Below are 26,397 nucleotides of genomic sequence, written 5' to 3'. Positions count from 1 at the left end.
TGTGAAGTTGGTAGTTTTCTTTGGCTGACTCAAGATCATTATCACTGCTTCAATTTTCCATCACAATTTCCTTCATCTTTACTTTTTTCCTGTCATTCGTATTCTCCCTCTCTCCCTCCTTCCCCCGGGGGAAAGTCCTTTCCTTTGTTGCTGGAGAATTGATATTAGATGAGGAGCTGATTTTTGTGTTTCTTTTCCAGCTCAAGAAGTCATAAATAAAAAGTCATCTGGTCAACCAAGGGAAGCTCAGTTCTCATAAGTTGAATTAAGCCAGTTTGTTTTCACTGGCAAATGGAATGGGATCGACTTCTTAGAGTGGTTTTCCTACCTACCCACCCAACTTCTTGGGCCTATTTACATGCCCTGAAAAGGAGGGGTTTCAATCGCGATTCAAATTGCACTTTTTTGTTACCCACTCACAATCAAAATCACACCAGTTTGAGTGGGGCCAAACTGCACGTGCCCAAGTCTCATAGTTTTTCCTCACTTTTATCCGAATGTCCAGAAGAGTCCAACACATGCCTTGCATTATAAGATATAAAAACTGGTACGATTTTGCACATTGTTCATGCATACTGTCCACCACAAATAATCTAAATCACAAATAATCTAAAACTAAATAGAAAAAAAAAATAATAGTGACTATTTCCAAAACGTCACACTTTCAGTGGTAGGCAGATTGAGATGCCAACCTCATGTGCAGTCACGATTATTATGTCCACATGCATCAATTTTTTATTTTATTTTTTTTTTTTTGCGTAACAAGTTGAATCATCATGCAAATAATTGGGACTATCGGTGGCTGTGCGGATGGGCCTGTTGTAGCGCCATGATGACTGATTTTCAGTGAAGAGATTTCTCATTTCATGGTGGATGTTGATCTTTTTCTCTTTTTTTCTATTCATTTGATGATCACAACAAAAGCTAATCTTCATGCGAGTAACCACTTGTGTATTCTGAAGCAAATAATAACATGCTATCATCTGCTATTAAACAATCTTTCTAGATTTGTATACACATTTATGAAGGGGCTTACCTGATACATCCCATTTCCCTTCAGCGACAGACGCACGCACAAATAATGCTACCAGGCATGTCTGAACTTTCACCATGAAAAAGTTCTAACATAAGCAATGAAAATCTACATTGCCCATGATCGTTCTCTTGTGGAAGTCACTCCTAGTAGGATGATTATTAGATATAAAATTCATATCTCTCATTCACTAATTTTTAGATTAACCGCTGCTTCTTTCCGTCATTTCCTCTGTTCGTGCACAGCATCCATACCCATCGGAAGAGCAGAAGAAGCAGCTGGCTCAGGACACGGGACTGACGATCCTGCAAGTTAATAACTGGTGAGTTCAAAAAAAAAAGGCAACATCCCTTTCTTCTGGAGGGCACCAGCGTAGGAATCGGGTCCCCGAACCAACAGCTGCCTGGTTGCCCCTGGAAACAGGAGCCAGCTATATCGGGCAGACTTAAAAGGGGGGGGGGGATGGGGGTGGGGGTGGAGGGGAGGGGAGATTTTCTGGAATGTGGAGTTAATGTCATGAAATCCATTAAAATGATATGTATGTTGTATGATGCAGATAGGAAGAATTTTATGCACACACAGCGTTAATTGATAAGATATAAGTATATACATCACCATCATAGTCCTCCCTTATCTCTCTCACTTTGTTATGCACGCTAGCATCCGTATCAAACCGAATTTTTGTAAAACTGAAAGAGTAAGTAAGAAAAAAGTGAAAAGACTTACAAGAGACTAATTTGTCTAGGTTTTAAGTTTCTGCCTTTAAGAGTATGCCTTTAAAAAGAAATAGCAGATAGATCACAAAGATGAGTTTTTGATTAATCTCAGCAGTAGTGATAACCATGTAGGCCTACCCCCTGCATAAAAATGTACATAAACAAACTGATAGGCTGATATTGACTTTAAATCCGATCACACTAACTCATCACATTTTACATATAGTCATCCGTCTGAGAGTTAAAGCTCTACAAAAACAACTTCTTTGATGAAAACAAATCTTCAGACCCATGTTTCAGTTGGGTAAATTGGGTTCGCATTGCATCTGTTATGCCCCAATCTTTGCACCAACTGCAGTGTTCGGTCGGCCACAATTGCATTGAATGGGAAGTGTTCTCCCACCCCCCACCCCCACCCCACATACACCTTCTATCTCCTATCCCCAGTATGTTGTGTTGTCACATTTGCTTTGCAAGATTGCGCATTTTTCATTCTCTGCACAATATGTGTCTGTGTATGAAAGTGACACCACATTGTGTGACGGCAAAATTGGCCCGTCACTCGGCCCCGGAGCAACTTACACCTCTCCCTTTAAAGCAATCGGCTATTTTTTTTTTTTTTTTCAAGAAGAGCTCCTAGAATGGAAACTGTGCCCACAGGCACAATATTCTATATTTCTCAGAACCAGTTTGGCGGTCATATTTCCCCAGCGTGCCGGCAAGGACTGCTTTGCCTACGGGCCCTGAAAGAATACCCAGGCACCTTTCACGCCGCCCCTTCCCTTCCAAACAATGTAACCCTTTCTGCAAGAGGCGGATCCTCCCATTCCACTCCCCCGCCTCACTCTTATCCGCTATGGGGGAGAAAGTGAACACTGAAGCATAAACTACAGAGAATTAGCCCAATTTCTGGCAATTATAGAGATGCAAATGCTTTGGACCCAAATGGGACATAGTCAACGAAGTATGCAAACAGAATATTGAGAGAAATGAGGTGGGGGGGGGGGGGAAGATATCTTCATTTTTTTTTCCCTTTTTGTTTTGGTTTGATGAGGAAGAAGGGAAACTGCATGCAGTTAATTAATGTCTAGAAAACCTTACCCAATAGTATCTGTAACCAATTTGCAGCTCCTGCAAGCTTCATACTCCAGTCCTGCTTGTTGCCATGCCAACGAAGAAGGCCCAACTCCATCTCTACAGAAGGTGTTTGTGTGTGTGTGTATGTGTGTGTGTTTGGAGGGGAGAGGAGAGGGCATCCACAGCTTCAGCCAGAGTAAAGGGAAGGGGGGGGGGGAAGGAAGAGGGGTAATGCTGGCAGAAAAATGGTTGATGATCGGCCCATGGATCGCCGTGGGTAACAAGCTGCTCGTAACGTGACACACAGCCACGGAGGCTTGCCCTCCGTGTCAGGGGATAGAAGCTCAGCCAGATTGGGTATCATACCGGCTCAAGGGTGCGGATGATTCTTTCCATCATCCGCGGCCTTGCCCATCAGTAGTTTTTAGTGCCGTCTGCCGAGACAGCCGCAGCCTCCCTCGCCTGCCAGCTATCTTCTTTTGCCTCCTTCTCAGTGACAAGCAACATTGAAAAAACTGAACAAAAGAAAAGAGAAAGGATAAAAAAAAAGACTGAAAATGCCACAGTTTCTCTCAATTTTCCTTCTCAAAGATGTGACAGCATTTTACAACAAACTTTTGATTGCTTTGCAATTTTTTTTCTCTGTTTTTTTTATACAAGTTTATAATATCTTGACGAAAAAAACATTGAAGCACTCCTTTGATTGCATCACATTTGCAAGCATTTTTCTAATATGGCATTTCAGCGGTGAAAGTTTCATTTCTAAAGGTAGGTAGGGTAGGCTATCTTTTCACGGGTCATATTCATCCCAGCGCCTCCTACCCTCGGGGTCTGATGGTCGCTATTTGACTCCACTGCTTTTGCCAATCAATACTGACCCATCAAAAATTAGCGCAATCACCCAGGCATGTTTTAGTGACAGGATATACCACTCTTTCTTTTTCTCTCTTCTTGGGGGGGGGGGGGGAGGTGAAATTATCTCTTTTCTTTTACATGTAATGTACACAAAAAAAATACTCCCCAACTTTATTTCATAGGTAATTAAAAGGAAAAACTGCATTCAAAAATCTTTCCCTATATAGAAACTGATTTACAGCTTATGTTTCATTTCAGTAAAGCTGTATCATATGAAAATATTTTGAAAAGGTGTGATATGTTTTGTGTGTATATCCTTATATTATGCTCAGGAAATAATATATATTTAATAATAATATTGTGTATATATCCTTGCATGAAATTCAGGGAATTATTCTCCCAATATCACTAGTAATTCACTATCCATTGTGGATATAACTGCTACACAAAATTTCATTTGCGTAGCAATTTCTTTACCATTACATAGAATTGTATACCACTTTGCTCAAAACGTATGTGGTCAACTAAAATTGTTATTCATTATCATGAAGAGAAATAATTCCCTGAAATTGTTCATATGGACTTCATTTTAATTCATCATTTGATTTTTCTTATTTTATTTGACTATTTGTATTGGAAAAAAATGAAGTGATTTGCCTGAAACAAGTAATGTAGAGATATTCCATCAACATTGAGCGGTAACTCTAAAAATTAAAAACATTATTTACGATTTGCAGATGAAACAAAATTCCAACTTTAGTGCTTTAAAATAGTTCTAAAATACGAGTTCTCAATAGAAACAACCAGTGTAAAAATGTTAATCAGTATTATCAATGTAAAGTGTTGTTAAATGTACAAAATGTGAACAATAGTTATGGTAAAATTGTTTATAGAATAAACCATCTACAGTTATGGCTTATTGAGAAAAATAGTGACACCTCCTTATATTTTAGGCTGTACTGCAAAATCTTTATATGGTAGGATGTTTTGTGATACAACTGACCTATGCATGTGCATCAATTGTGATAACTCAAACATTTTTAAAATCACTGCTTCCAATGGTAAACAGTACCTTTAACTGCTCTGTGAACGTGTATTTGTCTGCGAATGGTCGCATGACAATGATCGTATTTGTGAAAATATGAATGGAAATGAGGTATTGTTATCTCTAGCATACAATATGCTGTATATTCTCAGCAAATTCAGGTAATCAATGAAGCTACATATCCGTTCATCATATTCTATTTGTTTGTAACACATAGAGCCTTGGTGTTATGAAACATTGTGGCTCCATTGAAAAAAAAACAACAACAACCCCAAACAACAACAACAATGTGCTACATTTCCCTTTGCCAGTAGATGTCGTGCAAGGTTAAACGGTGCATAGCTCTATTTCGGAAGTGCTAGCTCTTTGCTTTGTATAAGGACAGCAGCAGTCTATGACCGTTGCGTGCCGTTCATTTACGATGGGGGGGGGGGAGGTGGGGTGGGAAGGGGAGGGGTGGGGTGGGGAGGAGAGGAGAGCGGAGCGTCAAATGAATCTGTAATATCGTGACGCCTATAACTAACTGTTTAGCAACCAGGCTATGAGGCAGTGATGAATGGGGGTGCTGAAAGACACGCTGGGAATATGCAAAAAAAAAAAAAAAAAAAGAACCCACATACACACTCACACACAGACACACATGCACACACACAAATGCAGCCCAGCATAGTTTATGCGTAGTAAAAAAACAAAAAGTGCATGAAACACAGCAAGACACATATGTATTCACACAGGTAGAAAGCTGGGCTACATGGAAGTGGAGTGACTCTCTGCTGTAATTCGACGCCATCTGCCTAGATGAATATTGTAAAGGGAAACATGAAATATTCATCTGGGTTTTCCTCGTTTCGGAGTCGGAATTTATATATATGTCGACTTTCGCTGGCTGTCGAGGCCTGCATGGTGTAAAGAAGGGTGATAATGCTGCAGCAGGTTTTTGTTGTTTTTCTTTTTCTTTTTAATGTCTATAATGGTCCCCAGATCGGTTTTATTTTTGCCATTCGGCTGTGTAGTAATTGCTAGTGCTGAGCAAGATTGCGTGTGAAGTTTTGAGAGGAAAATCTACATCTTGCCCCTTCATAGATTTCTTTCTTTCTTTTTTTTTTTTTTTTTACCTTTTGCTGCATAATGGTGGTTGTCCTCTTCTACAATGCCAAACAAATGTATCAGTGAAAACAAGTGTATTTGCAGTAGGCCTGGCTACATGCTGAACATATTTACCATTCTCTCTATGTACGGGGAGTGGGAGTGTTTATAATAGATTGAAAACAAAAAGAGCATGACTTAATTGAAGTTTTCACTCTTGCATGCAAAAATGTACAGTAAAACAAGGAATGTTAACATGCGTGCGAATTTTGTGAATTTCGCGATAGCCAAGATTCGCAAAATCAAAATGCATGAGAAAGTTCTTGTCTACACCATATGCATTGAATGCCAGAGGGAATTTGCAAAAATTTATGCCGTGAAAAAGGCTGTTGGCTCCAATTCGCGAAAAAATTCCATGCTGCAAAAATATCTTGCTTTACAAAAGTACGATCCCTGTGTAGCAATGCACCACTAGCTGCAAATCTTTTCAAACCGGAGTTTGTGTGAGCAACATGCTGAGAATATGTTGGAATCTTTTTCCTCATGTTCCTTTCCATAATTCTCCATAAAAGAAGATCAATTTAACGGATATTGTGTTATTGTTCTGCAATCGTTTGTTGCACTTGCTTATAACTGGATAGTACAATGTGAGCAATAGTCGGCGTACCTGATTATTCGTATGCATTTTAGATAAAACCACAGCAGTACGTAAAGGCAACAGCACGATCATAGCCAAAATAACACAAAGTATGCACGTGAGTGTTGCTTTGTGTCTGTGTGTGAGGATGCTTGAATGTGTGTGTGTGTGTGTGAGTGTAAGATGGACTCATCATTACCAGTTGCACACAAGATGACACACTCGCCTATACTATTCATAAACTATTTATAAAGGTACTTCGGAGCCTTTATCAATGTTGTTGCATTTTGTGATTGGCATGAATCATTTCGGAGGAGGGATATTTTCGTTGCAAAGGTCCTTGGAATCATCGGAAGCCATGAATTAATACTCAGGAAATCTGGCACAGTAGTGCGGAGATTTGGGTCTCAAAGTCTACTTTTGAGTGCTCAATATGCTCACAACCTGAAAGAGCACATATAAGTATGAGACATATATTATTTAATCATTACTCTTTGGAGTTGCAATATTACAATTGCAATAATCATTATTGTTGCTATTCTTGTATGATTATTTTTATTATACTACTTCTACTAGACATTTAAATATGATACAATTCAACTATATCACAGACCTTATAACAGATACATCGTACAAAATACAGATACATTATATTTGTATCTATATGGTATATATTTTTATCATTATTATTATCATTAATATCATTGGTGTCATTATTATTATCATCATCATCATCATTAGTAGTAGTAGTAGTAGTAGTAGTAGTAGTAGTAGTAGTAGTAGTAGTAGAATCATTGTAATCATTATATTCTACATTTTTCATGCATTCATTATTTGATATAATATGAGCCAAGCTTTTCCTTGGCTGTCAATGGTGGAGAAGGGAGTAAATTTTTGAACATGAAAAAGAGCTGGAACATACCCGTCGGTACCTGATAGTCTACTTGGCAATGTGTAGGACATCTTCTGTGCAGCCATATAGGGAATGCAGAAGTTTCTCATGGTTTTACTCTGCATTGTATAGACCAGTATAGCACATTTTCCACATAAGCTGTCATTGCAGGCAATAAGTTAGTATCTACTCTTGTTTTTTTTTTTTAATTATACAGAAGATATACAGAGGACACTCACTGAGTGCTTACAAGCATAAATTGTTATTCGAAAGAAAAGATGACGAAATGAGCCCCCCCCCCCCCCCACCGCCCAAAGAAAAAAACCTTTCTGATTCTTTACTGTGAAATGAATATGCCCATGATGGGATTATACTTCATAGTGAAGTTCTCTTTCCTTGTGGTAAGGAAACAGTGTATCCCCCCTGTTCAGATGCAAGCCAGTTTATACCAAAACTTGATGAAGAAACGACGTATAAAGAATCATCGTATAGCCGGCAGACCGTTCTGGAAAATGCTGTATAAATTTGCAGTTTCTCACTGTGCATGACATTATTATGGTCATGAGTGTAACAGGTATAGGATCACCTTTCGTTATACCATTCTCTGGTCACCATACGATCAGATGCATATTGGACATGACGGAATGTTGATTCGTTATCGAGTTCTAGTTTGAAACAATGCTCTGACCGTCGTTTCGCTATACATTGTTTCGTTAGTCAGCGTTCAGACATATAAATTTAGCATAATTATAGCTATACTGTTTTGATATGGCTATACCGTTTCAGTATAAATTTTTTGTATCTGAACACCCTGCGAGATTAATTCTCCTTTAAGCCTGCAGTCCATGGGGGGGAGGGGGGGGGAGGGGGGCTGACAGAGGGTATGATTTATTCATGTTGCTGAGTGCCTGTCGGGTTCTCTCCAGCCAGCCCGTAACTTTGTTCAAATTTATGCAAGAAGGGATGAGAAAATTTGTAGTCTTGATGCAGATGATTTCCAGAAGGACTCGTGGCCATACACCAGAGGGACAGCGATGTTATAGCAAGGAGGTTCTAGGCGAGTATACCTCCTTGGTTGTAGTCAGTCGCAAGAGGAGTGGTGCATGTGTCCAGACGTCCAGCCCATCATTGATTCCCTGTTGACATTGTATGACACCTGAGATATTTTGTCTCTTTTGTTGATGTTATTATTGAAATGGGTTCTCATTGATTTTCCATTTCCACCAGCAGATGCAATTATGGAGTGATATTTTTTATCACTAATGCCAGGCCTTCCTTATTTATCAATATTATAGTTATCGAACCCCGTACTGCAGGAAAGTAATGTTTTCCATATCAATCAGTAATCTTCATAAATTTCTGTATATCTTGAATATTCATAATCTCTGCCATTTTCAATAAGAATTGGTTGATTTGATGTCATCAGAGTAATATCTGGGTATTGGAGATTGAATTTTTTTTTCGTATATTCTTGGTGACTTCGCAAATATGCTAATGAGGGGAATGCGTTCACACCCCCAACATGAATGTCTGCCGAGAACGGGAGTTTCCAGGCGGTGATAGTCATGCGGAGGACACTAGAGCGCAGCAGACCACATTCAGTCTTCACGCACCCTGCTCCCCTGCTGTCTACCATATGGTCACACCACTCAGTGAGGGGCACAGCTATCATTAGCATAGTTTGGGATGCGTGGCGCCTGGCGAGTATTTTATCCCATTAATCATCCCTGCTCGGTATCCTTACCCATCCTCCTCCCCCCTACTCTTACCCCACCCTAGATGCCTCTTTACCCCCTCCTTCCTCATGGGGAGGAGGGAGGGGGAAAAAGAAAGAAAAGAAAAGAAAAGAACTCCCTAACTCCATTTGTAATCTCCCCGCTCCATCACACAAGCCCCACACTGCTGTTTACGTGTGTGGAAAGACCTCTGCCCATCTGTGGTACAATTGTTTACTCCAACCCTATTTCGGGCATTCTCCATGTTTTCCCTCTCCGTGTGTGACCCAGATCTCTCGTCCCAATCAAGATCTTTGTGGGACTGGAATACAGGGCCAAAGAAAAAAAAAATGAAAGATTTGGCTCCGTTTAAGTCACCTTGATCCATCCTTAAAGTCATTGTTAAATCATGACTGTTGCCAGAACCTTTCTCAAATGAGTCAAAATTGCTACCAGAATTCACAGAGGATTTGCCTTCATGCAGTGGATCGCTCGTATCAGGGGTTTTATCAAGACGTCAAAAATAAATGACATGGTGATCATTCAGAGGAGAGAAAGATTTGTTCAGAAGTAAGTTTCTTAACGTTATGATATGGGGGGGGGGATGGGGAACGTCGAGCCAGAAAGTAAGCACAGGTTACTACTCGGCTACTCAGGAACTGCCAGCACACAAGCCAATACTTCAGCGTAACCTGTGTGTAATACTCAGTATATTCACCTTTTTTCCATACTCTGAAGGTAGCTATCCTCTTGATCATATTTGATAATGAATAGTCAGGTCATGTTTCAAAATGGTCTTGAATAATATTTCAAACACCTCCACTCCATGCACAGAAGTAGCCTTAATGTTTCCCATTCCAATCCAACATCATCGATGTATTTGATGGGGATGTGGCTGATTTCATATCTGTAATAGATTGTTATCTTGAAGGGTTTGTGATTGTGTTGAGATTTGGTTGTTTGCTTGTTTGCTTGCTTTCTGTCTATCAAAGTCATTAATTTAACAATCATGGTGGTGAACGCAATTCAGCCCAGCTTCCCTCTTAATCAGATCCGAATCCCATGTATCCGTATAATCACATTTAGATGGATAGAAAAGATTGATGGGTGGATGCAGAGACAGAGTGTTTGATGGAAACATCGGAATGATTGTGGGTTTTTTTTTTCTGCTGTTTGAGCATTCCTGCCATGATTGTCTTTTCTGTCAAAAGAAACTATGACCCCTCTCATCAGCCTGGATCATGTAATCTTAGTGTGATTATTATACACCCTTCACACACAAAAAATAGATATCAAATAAAGTGTCCATACTTGTACAGTCATGAGTTCTGGGGGAAAAAAAAAGATTAAAAAAAAAAATCGAGAGTATCCCCTTTAATCAGGTCCTGTTAGGAGACACTTGACAGATGCAGCCAGATTTGAAAATCGACAAGATAAGATTCAAAAGAGATGCATTCCTTGCCCCCAAAGAGAGTCACATCTGAATCTTCCTATCGCTATACCATCTCCATGACTTCTCATAACCTAGAAAAATGCCATCCACAGAGACTATCAAAGGGGTCAATAGGGTCAGCTCTAAATTTAAATTTGGCCTGGCCATGGCCCAGAAGGAGGAAAGGATGACTTGGTACTGAGTGATGGGACGTCTCAGATCCCAGAGAAAAAAAAAAAATGATGTGCCATTTTATGTGACGGTAATAATTATTTTGAATTGATTGAAGAAATGGAAATTCTTGTTGAAATATCATTACTTGTATTTTGGTTTTGCAAAACCATTATAGTTTGACATGGGATCTGATTTGGCTTGCCAAAAGATACGAAACTTATGAAGAGTTGCTAAGAAGTGAAAAATGGTGGAGGTGTGAATGGAAAGTAAAGAAAACACTGGAAAAATGTATGACAGTTAAAAGGAGAAAAGCAATTGAGAAAGTTATTCGACATCTTAAGATAATAATTGCAGCAATGCACAGATGCGGTTGTTGCCCTGAAAAAAAAAAAAAAAAATCAGAATTTTATAAGAAGCAATAGATATGTTTGATGACAGGGGGAAGATTCTTTTTTAGCACCTGTAAAGTGAAATGAACTTGCGATATCGAAAGAGTTAATGAGATTGCGCGTTTCAAGATGTGTTTACGACTCCTCATTCGTGCTTGAGGAAAGCCACTTGAATTCAGCGATGAAAAAAAGAAAGAAAGAAGAAGGTAGATTTAGAGAGCATTTAATAGAAAGACTGGGTATGACCCTCATGTCATTGGCTGCATAAGGGGAAGAAAAGGAACGTCATTCGACCCCTTCCACTCCGCATCCTTTCTCCTTGTGGTAGATATTTATGAAGTCTTACCCCTTTGTCATGGGATGCCCCTGCAGATTTAGAGCTGTCTCAACTATCAAAACTCTAGAATTCATGTTTAGGAATGGATTTTAGTGGAGGACATGAAAACCAGGAAAGATTCGCCCTGTCAGGAAGTTTGATCTGTCTCGTAGTGGCTTCTAGGAGGAGAGGACGTGAATCCGTGAGAAAACTGAGAGGAAAAGGTTTGAGAAAAATGTGGGGGGAAAAAAAAGAGAAAGGGGGGATATAGTGAGCAGTTGGGTTTCAAGCTACGCACAATGGTCGATGCCTTATTCATGGCGGAATTATGGAGTTACCGCTGCTGCGTAATTCAGTATTTGGAAAGGTCTTCGGTGCTAAGGCGAGTGCTGTGTCACATTGCAAACACAGAACTCAAGTTACATCATGTGTTATTGCATGTTCATGCAAATCGAGTGGGGGGCTCTTGTGCATATTCATGATTTGGGCTAGCTGTCGCGAGTAGCAGGAAGTGCTGGGTTGAAAGGTGTTCTCCAGAGGCCGCGAGGGAAGGAGGGACGGGGGTCGGCCGGAGGGGGGAAAAACCGGGGAAGAACATATACAAACGAAAAATTGCACAGCTATAACAGCTGGAAAAAAAAAAAATAGCCACAAATAACGAGGGAGGCGAAGTGGAATATGCCCTATGGTGGCTGGGTTCAAGTTCAAGTTCGCAGGACCGTAGAAGGCTGGTGTAGAGGACCAGCCGGAGAGATTGAAATATTGAGAATTATAATAGTGAGAAAGGGTGGAAAAGGAAAGAAATTACAAATGCAGGCAAATGTGATTTGACTCAGCCAAACAAGTAAGTTTGCACTCTTAACGAGACGATTCAAACTCGACGACACATATGTTGCCAATGTCGTCCCTCAAAATAATCGCAATTTCTTCTTCCCTTCTCAGGAAGGGTGAGAGCCGTAATGTGCTAATCACGCCAGACACATGTGCCTCGTTCGTCCAAAAACTCGCTCGGCCTTCACATTTTGAGCCAGTCAGTAGGAATCGCATCAACCACATTCTCCCGAGCCCGGACGGGTTGGAAGAAAATGATCAGATATGGCCCTGCGTCCTTTCAGTTCACATTACGCTCCTCGCGGAAGACGTTGGCACTTCACAAGTTATCAAGGCCGGAGTGTTGTTTCCATTTGAACCCCAGTGCCAGGGGGGTAAGGAAAAAACACTTCGTCATTAAGAGCAGGGAAATGTATGTCTGTAAGTTGTGATAATATGTCAGGGAGAGTTAGTGTCAATATCCGTACTGCATCTGCACAAATCAGCTGCGTAGCTTTAGCACTTACATTTTTTTCTACATTTGTCATCCTGTGTGAGAAAGTGATATGTAATGCAGTGAGATTTGAACAAAAAAAAGAAAGATAAATTCCATCCATAATCATTTGTTCCCGGGGATTTCTCTCTCTGTCTTTGGCCCTGCATATCAAGAATCACAGAGGATCAAGATGACTCCCATTCTTATAAGGCTCAGCTCATTTTTGTTTCAAGTTTTGGTGCAGTTAAGCATGTAGTCACCTGTTAACTTTCTGTTTCAGTCATGTACCAAGGTATTTCAGCCCACCGTCATGACATTTTTTTTTCCTTGCATACTTGCCCTTAAGCAAGTGTGTGATGATTTCTGCAAATTGTGTGAGAGTGGTAAGGTACGAGTCCAGAGAGATGAGATAAATAGATACGTTTGGTAGAAGCAATAATGAGAGAGAAAGAAGAAGAAGAAGAAGGGAGACACAATGATTCTGATGAAGTATTGAGAATATGAATTATTGATAGAATGGATGAAGGAAGCGGGAAAAAGAAAACTGGAATTATAAAAAAAAATGGAAGGAGATTATGATTGATGGCGATGGTGTTATTTTTCTTGCCGTACTACATTATCGTTATCCGCCATGAATCCTAACATTATCCCCCAAATGCCATCCCCACGGTTGTTCAATGGCTCGCTCGCCCGTCGAAAACAGCGGTTGTAACTTACAGCTCTGCTTTTTTTTTTTCCCCGTCACAGCTATCATACGGAGGTAAATGTGTAAGATTCTGAAATATGCCATATTATTCATCAGAATAATTTTGTGTGTATTTGTGTGTATGTGAGTGTTCCATTTCATTGACAGAATTCCCCAGTGAATCTCTACCTAATTTTTGTTCTTTCCTTACCCCCCCCCCCCCCCCATCAGCAAGATACAGCCTGACATTTATGCCTCTAGCTGTATTCACAGCTAGCACCTTTCTCTGTCACAACCAATGATTGTAATACCATTTTTGTTTCTCTTTTTTTTTTTCCAAAATGCATTCTGAATATATTTTATAACCACCCCAAAGAATGTGGCATAATGCAGAGCTGAAAAGATTGTCGCATAGTTTCCTTTACTCTTAAACACAAATACAAAGAAATGATTCACACAAGATAATGTTCAGATTACATGTTGAATTGCATGAATACCACTGGTTGGAGGTAGGTGTTATGCATCTTTTGTGTGACTTGGATGGATCTTGCTTGGTTGATTTTGACAATCTATTTGTTTCTATGCATTTATCAATTTTGTTGATATATCCTTGGAGGAGCTCATCATATGCCTCACAAGTAAAAATGCCAGGACCTCAAGATTGTTACGTTGAAACCAGAGATGATTGAAGCAGGGTGTGGCACAGGCACATACGATAATAATGAATAATAGTGATGGTGATGATGATGGTGATGGTGATGGTGATGGTGATGGTGATGGTGATGGTGATGGTGATGGTGATGGTGATGGTGATGATGATGGTGATGGTAATAATAATAGTGATAACAGTAATAATTATGATAATAAGAATAAGAGTAATAATGAATAGATGTTCATGATGCAGAAAAAGTCAGAAACTATGAAGAGAGATGTGAGAAAAGAGATGAAAGAAACATGAGGTATACAAAAATGCTCCCCTAAAAAATGTTTGGACGGAAATCTTAAAGTTACTGAGAGAGGACAGATAACACATATCTTTTTGGAGTTCATTTTCTAGGAGTGGACCAGCATATAAAAATGATTGATCACCCATGTGCAACTTATTTGTTTTGTCAAGTAAAATATATATACTCTTAGGATTTTTTTTGTATTCATTTTTGCCAGATTTCAGATCAAGTGAAGCAACAGATCATAGAACATTTTGAGCACAGAACCAGTACATTATTTTATAGAGAGTTCGATCGTGTATATACTCGGGTTAAAATGTGAATGTGGCATTTAATGGACCACTTTGAACTTGCAGTCTGAGTAAGATTAGCTGTGTTGTGGTGCCTTTGCGGTCTCCATCTGCACTTGTTCCACACAGAAAATATGCACTGTTTTCAGCAATAAAAGTTGTGTGCTCGCACCTCCCTGGACTGTCAGTCCGTTCGTGTTGTATTAACCCACATCTCCTTACGACTCGGATGGGATAGATCAAGGAAATATAAGTGTTCATCATCTGAGAGAGAGAGACTTGAATCTGACATTTAAATACGGGGGGGGGGGGATCATAAATTCATCCTTTGGCATGAGAATCCCTGTCGACATAATGAGAGCATGAACAGTAGTTCTTGAATGATTTCCGTACAACAGCACAGAAGGTTAAAACTGACTTATACACATTCTCACTATTTTATCTCCTGTGTGTGATTTGTGACAAAAAAAAAAATCTATTTATTCAACTGAGACCTCAATAATGGGCCTCACAGTGAGCTGGCAAGACTTCAAGTAAACTTGAACTTAGCTTGCCTCACTGATGGTGGATCCCGAAGGAGTTAAACTTGAAGGTAGGATCAGTGTGAATGGCCCACATAGTTCTCAGTATTTAAACTTCAAGTTCATCTTCATGTTGATTCGACATTCGAAACCAGGAGATTCATTGTGGTTAAGTTATGGACAGCTTGATGATAAGGGATACCCTCCCCCCTGCAGAATCGTAGCAGGTTAGCAATCCGTTCGAATGCAGCAATCAACAAGCTCGCAGTTAAAGCCCGGCCCCTGCCTGTAAGCACCAAATAACTCCCGGCAAGAGAACATGCGTCTGAATATATGCACATGCAATCCAGGCATTTGTGTACACAAAAACATTTCATTGTTTGATTTGTGCTTTTTAATATTTACAGATGAAATATGTATACTGATGGTAGTCTTTTCTGCACTTATGGTTCTTTCCTTTGCGGTCTGTTTCATGATGATGAAGCCTATTTCCCCACAGCAGAAGTATTCTTGGAAGTGGGGGAGGGGTGGGGAGGGGAGAGAGGATTGAGGTCTTTACAAACATTGCTCTAATTTTGTGCAAACTTTTATCCTCAACTGGTGCTCAATGATTAAAAAGAAGAACACCCCAAACTATAAGTCTTATTGATGCTAAGCAAAAAGTGTGAACCAGCTCTAGGTATAAAGGAGCAATTTTCTCCATTATTATTAATGAGATTTGCCATGTGAACTTAAATCCACTGATACCAATTTTATTCTCTGACACAATCTCCCTTTAAGAGAAGTGCTCCTTGAAGGGGGGGGGGGGGTTCTGGTTTGGGGTACTTCCCGATACTCCCCAGGACTTTTCCGTGATTGCCAAATACATCACAGCTGTAAGTCTCACTGTGAAAGGGATGAAAGAAAAGAAAAAAAAATGAAGAAATGCATGGATTTGATTTGAAGTATGAATTTGATAACTGATGGAGAAATTCTTGGAGGTTGAACTCATGGTTTCAAGGGGGAAAAAAAATCTGTTTCTGTCTTTCTTGCTCTGTCTGTCTGTCTGTCTGTCTGTGTGCCTGTCACTGTATTTTCTGTCTTTTTGATGCATTGTAAGAGTAATAAAATATAGGATATGTCAGATATAAATTTAAAAAAGAAATGTAGATGGGGATAAGAAGATGTTAGCCCCAAAATATCAACTTCACAGATAGAGCATCTTCATCCATGCAATGATCCGATGCTTTGGCAGATGAAAAAATGATGGAAAATCAAGTAAGAAGAACTAGAATAGACATGAAAATGTTGACAGTTGTGGTCTTGTTTGGAGAATTATGTTGAAAATGTATGGTTGCAATGAGAGAAAAAAAATGAAGATAATACTAAGTGAGTGAAATTGCTAAAGAACATAATAAGATGGGGACATGTGAAATGTAATTTTTTTAAGGAAAGCACGCAAAATGGGTCCATTCTCTTGTCAGACTTCATGTAAGGTACTGTATTGAATGATGAAGACATAGCCTGGAAAAAGAAATGTCTGCTTAAAAAAAAAAAAAAAAGGTGAGTGGTGGGCATAATGAATATTACCTTTTTTAACTCTCAAAGTGTGCCAGAGATTTGGAGAAGAATTGATAAGGGGTTGGCAGAGCTATCTTCTGGATTTATTCATTAATACATTGGAAGGAAAATGCCCAAGACATGAAATGAGAGGGAAGCAAAAGTTTTGTCATCCTCCTCAGAGCATCCCTCGTCATTATCGCTGCAACTGACATCATCCAATCCTGGAATTACGACTGATTAATTTCCCGCAGAGCCCGCATTTTCGATCACTGTATCGGGTTCCCGGAGCGGCGGAGGGGCTGAATAGAAGCCCGGGCAAAAGGGGGGGCTATAGTCGGGTGGGTTTTGCGATGAGGGCTCGCTGACCTCCCAAGCCCTCCCGCGCTAGACTCTGGTTCCTGCTGGGCGAGAAATGCTGAGGGGTTGGGGCAGTGGGAGAAAGCGGAGGGAGCAGAGCTGGGGAGAGCTAACGAGGAGGGAGGGTCCAGGGAACAATTGTCATCAAGCGGCTAGCGTCGTCATCCTTCTTTTATCGTTCTCCCCTCCCTTTCCTCTCCTCTTTCTTCTTCTACTTACTTCTCGTTCTTCTCTCTCGTCTCCCGGGAGAAGCGGAGCTAGAGGCCGGCCTCTCCAGCCGAGGAGTAATTACCATTATTGTGAGATGAGAAACACAATTTTGAGTGAAGAAATCCCAAAGATTTAACCAAGGGGATGCGGCATTATCTATGTCAGATATATGGGAGGCAAGAACTAAAGGTCTGATATTGATGGATCCTTTTCTGTGGTTGCTTGGTTGGTTGGTTTCAAATCAGTAGGCTTGTTGGCCATGTTTATATAGGCTGTATTATTTGCCAGCATAAGATGATGTTAGAAGTGTACTTGCTTACAGTTTGGCCTTTGTGTAAGCATCACTTCGTACAGAGGCCCACTTCAACTATCACCAATGTGTAAATAGAATTGGAATGAAAGGGAGGCATATGATGCTTTTATCAATTTTTCTTCTGATGACAAAATACACTAACTATGCAAAGAATGTTCATATTTGTGATATTGCAGAGCGTCTAGCACTCCTGAAATGGAGACTTTCTTAATTTGGAGGGTCCAAAACAAGGGCTTGGCATGACAACTGCAAGAACAACATCAAGGGAAAGGGTTCCCACCTTGTGTTTGTAACAATGATCATGAAACACCAATTCACATTCCTCATGAATATGCTGATGCATACCCAGTTTGGAATACTATTACAGTACTGAGATTATTAATGAGAAAGAGAATCAAAACATTAATTGGACCTTCCATCTTTCAACCATTTTTTGTTCTCTTCTTGACAAGTTTATAATCTACATATTTCTGCTGTTGAAATATTACATTTATACTTGCAAATCATTCTTTATATCAGATGATTATATGTGTATTTTCTATATCCTGGAGTGATATTTTGAAAATATGTTACAATTATGCGATAGATGTAAAGCAATCAATGAATATTATGTTCAGCAATCATACACATGTTGATACCTAGACTGGAACGAGTGAGAGATGTTGTGCAACACGGTATTTTTGTTACGTAAATCTCCACCATTGTTACAGACAACACAGCGGTCATGAATGATGTTGTTCTGTCGTATAAATTATGAAGCACAGTGGCCGCATAATGATGTCTCTTGTTGTTCTTTCCTCTCCAAAACTTCAATTCTCTCCTTCCCTTCCCTTCCCCATTTTACAGGTTCATCAATGCAAGGAGACGAATAGTACAGCCCATGATCGACCAATCAAATCGAGCGGGTAAGTCAGCCTCTGTGTCACTGTCAGCGTCTGTAGTCGGGCCTTGGTTTAGCAGTATGAGACACCCTGTAGTTTACAGATGTACCCCAGTCTCTCCAACTCTGCAGAAGGTTCCCTTTGATAAAAGTATCTACTATTTCCTTATTTCCTGACAAAAGAATATAAAAGCCTCCCTGAATTGGAAAGTATTTGTCATTCACCTTCTGAGATGCATTTAAGGTTGGCGAGGTGGCTCAGTCGCAAATGTATCTACCTTTCAATGGAATAGCCCAGGTTAGTGTACGGGTTCAAATCCAAGTGAGTCTTGCTGAGCAATGTTGCGTGTTATCATGCCGCCCCCTCTAATGCAGGGACAAAACATTCTTTTCCTGAGATAGGACATAAAATAGAGCTCTCTTTAGTGCACGAGAGTCACAACCCATCATACATCCAAACATACATCTGCTTCATTCATTCCTTGCAAGAATGGGGTACGTAAACCGGTGTAGTGGTCCACCCCAGGTACATACAAATTGGACCCCATGGAAGACCAGCTGATTTAGCTGAATGTGAGCCATCTAGCCATCTTCTCGGACAGAAAATGAAACAAACAAAACAAATATGTAACACTCAATTACCTAGTTGATTGCTCTGTTGTAGAGTCTCCCCTATCTGTGATATGTGTAAGTCTTGGCAGGCCCTGTTGGCACATGGCATTGAGTTTGTTTTTAGGTGATCCGAGTATCCTTCGGATCACCTTCTGTATCTGTACGGATTCTTTTTCCTTCTTTATTTCTGGGCAAAATTTGTGTAGAGATTAGCTCAAAAAGTCCTCTTCCTATCAATGTCAAAATTATACCATATATGTATCATGTCCCAAAGACGACGGGTCAAGTAAAATCGTAGTGATCAGTCGACCGTGACGTCACTATGACGTCATTATATGAAAACACATTTTCAATCATATCTCATTAATGGAATGGAATTTTTCAATGAAATTTACGTCACGTAAATTTCAATTCAAGGGAATTCTACTCATGTTTTCAAAATTCATCGCATCGTTAAAACGTGCGCGTACGCGCACGTTGAAATATTTGTATGCTCCAATCGCGCTCAAATTTTTTTTGCATACGTTTCAGACCATTTGGAGCATTTTTTGAAAAATTGAAAAAATCGGACGGACGCGTACGCGCGCGCACATATACGCACGCACAGCTCATATACAATAGAAATTTCCCGTTTTTTCACTTTGATCGGATGTCTGAAATGTCAAGGAATATTTCTACCAAGTTTCAAGTCGATCCGACTCAATATGACGTCATACAGGCCCGTCAAAGTTGAAATTCCGCGCGCGCGTCAATGGCGATATACAGTGCAACTATGCAAAAAAACCGCCAATTTTAAATCCGATTTTACTCGTCAGGATGGACGGTGACCCCCCATTTTCTTTACATATTCTGAAAGCTGATGAGTTGTACATGTCAATTCATGGGTTGGCGATGCTGAAAAAATGACTAAAAGATATCAGATTTCTTAATAAAATAAAAAAAGTAAATTTTCAAAATGACGTCACCAAATTTCAAGTTCACTCGAGCGTATCTCACTTATCCTTCGTTAATTTTCTCCCAGATTTCAGTATGTTGTAGCTTATTTAATGTTCTTTTAAAAGTGTAATAACAAAATTTTGACTGGATGACGTTATCACCTCGTAAAAACGGATTGAAAGTAATGTTGTCAAATTTCACCAGTTTACGTGTTATCTCTATGGGAGTGCAGTTTTTCTTGGAATGAAAATTGACATGACTACCTTTATCGAGCACTAGCTCAATTACACTACGGTGAATTTCTCCCAGATTTTAATATGTTGTAGCTGAGACTTTGGGCTATCGCAAGTGTGTCCTTTATTTTTTCATACAATGTCGTGATCACATTAAAAAACTTGGTTGAAATTAAAGCTTATCTTCGATGTATTGAGATGTTTCTTTCTTTCTGCAACTTTCTTTCCAATAAGTCAAGAAAAACAGCCTCTATCACCCCCAAATTTTGCACATGTTTAGTTCATGTCATGTACATTATTTCATAAAATAACAACTTCTTGATCAGACACCATCTTCGGTATGTAAATTAGGGTCAAAGGTCATAAATGTTTCATCCTGTATCTTGGTGAATACATGTTCTATCTCTCCCATATTTTGCACACGTAAAGACCATGTTACAAGAATCATTTCACAAAATAACTACTTTTTGCTCAGATGCCATCTTGTCTGTGCAAAGTGGGGTCAAATGTCATATGTACTTCTTTCTCTATCTTTGTTATGACGTGTTATCTCTATGGGAGTGCAGTTTTTTCTGCAAATGAAAATTGACATGACTATCTTTTTCGAGCACTAGCTCACTTATGCTTCGGTGAATTTCTCCCTGATTTTAATATGTTGTAGCTGAGACTTTGCACTATCATTACTGTACACATTGTTTTTTCATACGATGTCGGGATCACGTTAAAAAACTTGGTTGAAATTAAAGCTTATCTTCGATGAATTGAGATTTTCTTTCTTTCTGCAACTTTCTTTGCAATAACTCTAGAAAAACAGCCCCTATCACCCCCATATTTTGCACATGTTTAGTTCATGTCACGTACATTATTTCATAAAATAACAACTACTTGATCGGACACCATCTTGGGTATGTAAATTACGGTCAAAGGTCATAAATGTTTTACCCTGTATCTTGGTGAATACATGTCCTATCTTTCCCATATTTTGCACACGCAAAGACCATGTTACAAGGATCATTTCACAAAATCACCACTTTTTGCTCAGATACCATCTTGGCTGTGGAAAGTGGGTTCAAAGGTCAAATATACTTCATTCTGTATCTTCGTTAGTGTATACGGAATTCGGTACCAAAGATGGCAGGTCTGACTCCCTTTTCTAAATGAGAATCCAAACATCACACGGCAAATATCCCCTAAACGCAGATGAAACATTTATGGCCATGCCTATTGGGATCAGGATTTGAATCGTTGATTTCCAAATAGATCGGATCACCTAATTTGTCAGTGTTGACAAATTCCAAGTCTAGTTACAGTTGTTGTTATTGTTTTGAGGGAAAGGGGGGGGGGGGGGTGATCATCTAGGTCAATAAAATACCGCTACCTTCCTACTGGCCTGAAGTGAACAGAATACCACTCGTCATCTGGGGTTTTAGCTCAAAAAGCAGCTGCTCATCAAAGTGGGAAATTTGGAGCACTCTGGTACATGGACATCTTCATCTGTATAGAGCAAAAAAAAAAAAAAAAAAATGAGAAAGAGTTCTAGAGATTATCGGCTAGCCTCTGAGGAGTCTGTTCTTTCACATAGTATAGTATAGTGATCATGGTGACAGTGTAACCAAACTTGTTATTCCCCCACCACAATTTTCCTGTCTGAAAAGGAAGCAATACCTACTGGAAGGAATGATAGATGACATACACTTGACTTTGCCAATTTGGTCAAATTGATCGAGTCGGTGAATGTGACATAAATGACACAACTTTCAACACCAATGGTGAGGAAAAAGTGTCAGATATACCATATGTAGAAACGTGAATTGTTGTTCTTTTTTTTGGGGGGGGGGTGGGGGCATTGGGAGGAGCAAGGTTAACCCATGGAAGATGAGCTGATTTTGCTGTCTAACATGCATTTCCCATGGACACCTGCCCGAGTATACTCAGGACTAGTCTTCAACAGGTTAATTATGAAAGAAAAGTGACCGTCATTAGTGCAATCTGTTTACAATGGATTTTAGAATTCCGCGCTGTAATGTATTCTTTACGACATTTTCGTAGGTCTGTTTCTTATGAAGAAAAAGCTAGAGGAGTGTCTAAAATATTTGGCCAAGATGACAGGAACGTGGCTGTTTGTGTATGGCGGCACGACAATGGAACCACGTCTGTTGCAAAGTCCTGTCGGAAGGAAGCGATGGACTGGTATTGTTAACACAACGTAGTCAAACATGCCCACCACTTAATTATTTAAAAGTAAACAAACACTGGTATAATAGCTTTCATTTTTATCTCGATTTTTCGGCATTCCCTGCCGCAGCAAGATTTTGCACCACTTGACAATATTTTTTTTTTCTTTGCCAGTGTGATGTCCCGAGTCATTATGCACTGTGACTAGCAGTGGCAGAGCAAAAACGTCACACTTTACATTGAATAACACATGCAGATAGCCACAGATCAATCAAAGTGCATTGTTCGTATGAAATAGCCCCTCGCATGCAGATGGAAAGGCATCAATCACGTAAGTAAGAATGGGTGACAGAATACTAGAATTGTGCCAGATCATGACGCAAAGAGAATAGATTAATGAATCCGTCGATAAAAACACACCGTCGCCGCGTGAGATGTCGGGGACAGACCGATGCAGACAAAAAGGGAAGGGCCGGATCACCAGGAAGCACCGGCACTGACAATTCATCTTCCTTTGAAACGATTGCGAGATTTTTTGAATGGCGACTGCCGACAGCCCCTGTCAGATTAAAGCAGGCTGCTTGCATGTGGGTTGACTTCGTGATTTCTCTGCAGAGCAGGAATTATTATTGTTGGTTTTTTTTTATTCTCTTACTTTGACGAGGCATTAAGCTCTCTTTCTGCAGCTGGTTGGATAGCCTCTCTCTATTAACATTTGTGTGCCATCCACAAGGGTGGCAGCAGCCGGCTCGGGAGAAAAGCGCATGGCCTAGGGTACGGTCCTGTCGGCCAGCCAGTCCCGATTCTGAAAATGAAGTTCCCGGTGGCAAACAAGAATGGTGGAAATAGATCCCATGTCTTTAAGAAATGAAATGGAAAGGTCATATTTGCAATAAAAAGCAAAGTAGATTCCTGCTTTTGCTCATACACACACACACACACACACACACACACAGAGGACATGCAGAGCACTTGGGGATATCCACATCATATGGCCAAGGAAAAGAAAAGAATGGATTAAGATAGACTAAGAAGAATTGTTGGCCACTGCATATCCTTTGGAGAAATACAACTCTGAAATCCAGATATAAAGTATATGTTGTTAATGAAAGGAGAGTTTGGTTTTGTTTTTTGGTGTTTTTTTTTTTTTGGGGGGGGAGGACAGTTTGGTATGAAAGGAGGTCAAATAAATAGAGAAAACTCAAGACTCTTGAATCCTTGTAATTGGGCCTCTAGTAACTGGCACACACAAGAGAATAGGTGTATATAGCCTTTACTTTAATGCAGTGGCATTGTCGCCGTCAGTGAGCGGACGACAGTCAAGAACTCAGGCCCGAGTCTGTACTTTGGAGGCAAATATGACGAAGTTGTCACTTTTCGTGAATGGCATAACGGATGAGCCTGTGTCAGGGGGTCAATTTCCAGCGCCATTCTATCCAAATCTGGAGGCAAAATTTTCACTTGTATGATGAAAACCATCAATCAATGCCCCTTATTGCATTTTTCCCCCACTCTTTTTTTTTTCCTCTCCTTCTCACACACACACACTCTCTCTCTCTTTCCATCGATACTTGGCTATTTGATTACAAACTTTTATCTAGAAGAACAAGAGGTACTCCATTTCTCTCTCACATTGTGCCAGGAACACAGTGAAGACTGTTAATTCCATTTTTTTTTTTCAGAGAGAGAGAAACAAATCTGCAAATGTTAGGAGTAGCCTGGAATTTGATCAATGTGTTCAAATATCACATATGGAGTCAGCGACTGGTCAATTAACAGAAGTATTTGCAACGCTGCGACAGAAAAGTGTGAATGTCACAAGCACGCACACTACACAACTTCTTTTCTCACCCCCAGAGCACAATCTGTCAATACAAATGTCAATGATAACAGCTGCTTAATGCAGATTTTTTTTTTTTTGGTCAATATATCTATGATGCAGATATACGGCAAACATGAATATTGATATATACAGGGCTCCCATACCCCTTCCCCACACCCACCCCAACACACACACACACACAAATACACACTCTCCCAGTTTGCCTGTTTTTGCTCATGAATTCAATTCGCACAGAACTGAGATAACATTTGGCTTTTAGAGAAAGCCATCAATCTTAACATCTGTCCGCCACGGACGGGACTTCACAACTTAAGATCCTCTGCGATGTCCATATCCATGTCACTCTCATACATGCGCCTATACCTATTGATACCTATGGATGTTCCTGAAAAAGAGTTTCAGCCTCTGTATTCAACTCCAGATTCTGTCAACATCTTAAGTTGGCTGGATCATGGCCAAGTGGAACAAGGTCAAATGAAAAACTTGACTGGTCTGTACAAATTTCCAAAGATTGTCCAGACTTATTTCAAAACTGCAGACACTGGGTGCATCTATTAGGTTATTACTTAGGCTATAGACTATTCCAAGGTTTCCTGTGTGCATATAAATTGAGTTTTCTTGTGCAGTGGTGAGTGATCTAGGAATATGGAGTTTTAGCATAAGATATAGAATTATATGCAATTATTCCCTCCCCCTTTATATGCTTGTGTCAATGTTTCTAAGCCACATCTCAAATGAGGTTGATTTTATTGATGTTATTTTATTTTTAAAAAGTTTGTTCTTATTTTTAAGCAAGTTTGTATTAAATGCATGCTTAGAGGTCAGGCCAAGGGGAAAAAAGACCTTTAAAAAATCATCCAAGTTCAATTGTAGGTAAACTGTCTCTTCCCAGGCAGTTTTACAGTTTTAGAGAGCGGCCAAACCAACTCTGTCAATGAAAGGGGCACCTGGTTCCAATTTTCTGCCGGGAGGGGGGCAGAAGTTGTTTGGTGCAGGTACTGCCGGTGCTAATCCGGTGTACAAAGGCCGGTGCCAGGGTGGCACATATTACCACTGATTACATGCTATGTGGTCTGGCTAGACAAAATATGATATCTGTGTTTTTAAGCTCTTTCACTAGTGAGTTGGGCAAAGGGAATATGTTTTGAGGTGTTTTTTTGTTTTTTTTTTTGGGGGGGGGTGGTATGGTTGGCAAAAAAAAAAAAGCAGTCATAAAGGACATATGATTTGATAAGAAAACAAAAAGAACCACAGTCTGTCTTTTGAGCATGGCAAATTCATTGCCGTTGAGGCTTGTGACGTCCTCTTTCCATTAATGTGGTGATACAATCTGAAAATGGATTAGAGTTTAATTGATGTGATTCTCATACATTGTTCGGAATAGAACAGATGGATCCACTGAGCGAGAATAGGGCTTGACAGAATAAGATTAGATCGAGATTTCTCGACAGTCTGATGTCGTTCAAGATTCACCCATGGTTAGAGCTCTCAAAGCATCTCATGTGAAGGAAGGTATCACAATTCAAAAGAAGAGAGAGAGAGAGAAAAAAAAGGATATGGGTAATTGATCTACACCATTATTGAGGCAGGGAAGCTCAAGGAAAAAAACAGTTTGATAGATGTGCTAGAGCTCTGCAGCATAAACTCCAGTGAGGGTAATGTGCTTAGATAGAGATTTTTAGTGTTCTTGGCCCAGTGGGTAAAGAAAATATCGTTGGGGAGGGAAGAAAAAAGGGTCGACTCCATCCTGGGGTCACTCATTTGTATCTGCGAGATTGACATCCTGAAACCATTGCCAGAAAATTCCTTCAGATATCCCAGCGTTGAACTTGATAAGGCTATCCAAACAAGCGATATTTAGATGCTCTTCACCGAAAACAATCCTTGTCTCCTACTAGCATATTAGCCGTGACCCGGATCTGATGGTCTGGGCAGTTCCTAATCGGCAAGATATCTTTTTTTCTCTTTTTAACATAGATCATCATAATATAGTGTGAGGCATCTCAGTTTTATCAATTGTATCAACAGAATGTTTTTCCCTAATAATCCTCTGGTAAGACTGTTAGGACTAGCTCAACAGGGAATTTTCGAAGCCATTACTGTTCTTCGTCTTTTACTCATCGTGATGTTTCCTCCTCTTCTCCTCCTCCTCCTCCTCCTCCTCCTCCTCTGTCTCCTTC

General features: G+C 39.9%; 1 protein-coding gene across 2 annotated transcripts in view; it reads left to right on the top strand.

Annotated features, from left to right (window-relative positions):
* The window catches only part of LOC140229175 (homeobox protein Meis1-like), a 171,416-nt gene that overhangs the window by 135,109 nt on the left and 9,910 nt on the right, over positions 1 to 26,397 (top strand). For both annotated transcript variants that reach the window (XM_072309451.1, XM_072309444.1), the window contains exons 9-10: positions 1,279 to 1,355; positions 18,385 to 18,443. In XM_072309451.1, coding sequence (XP_072165552.1) covers positions 1,279 to 1,355; positions 18,385 to 18,443 — 136 coding nt within the window. The remainder of the gene's footprint in view (positions 1 to 1,278; positions 1,356 to 18,384; positions 18,444 to 26,397) is intronic.

The sequence above is a fragment of the Diadema setosum genome, chromosome 1 (assembly GCF_964275005.1).
Source record: "Diadema setosum chromosome 1, eeDiaSeto1, whole genome shotgun sequence".
Taxonomy (NCBI): Eukaryota; Metazoa; Echinodermata; class Echinoidea; order Diadematoida; family Diadematidae; genus Diadema; species Diadema setosum.
This window is presented reverse-complemented; position numbering and strand designations above follow the sequence as displayed.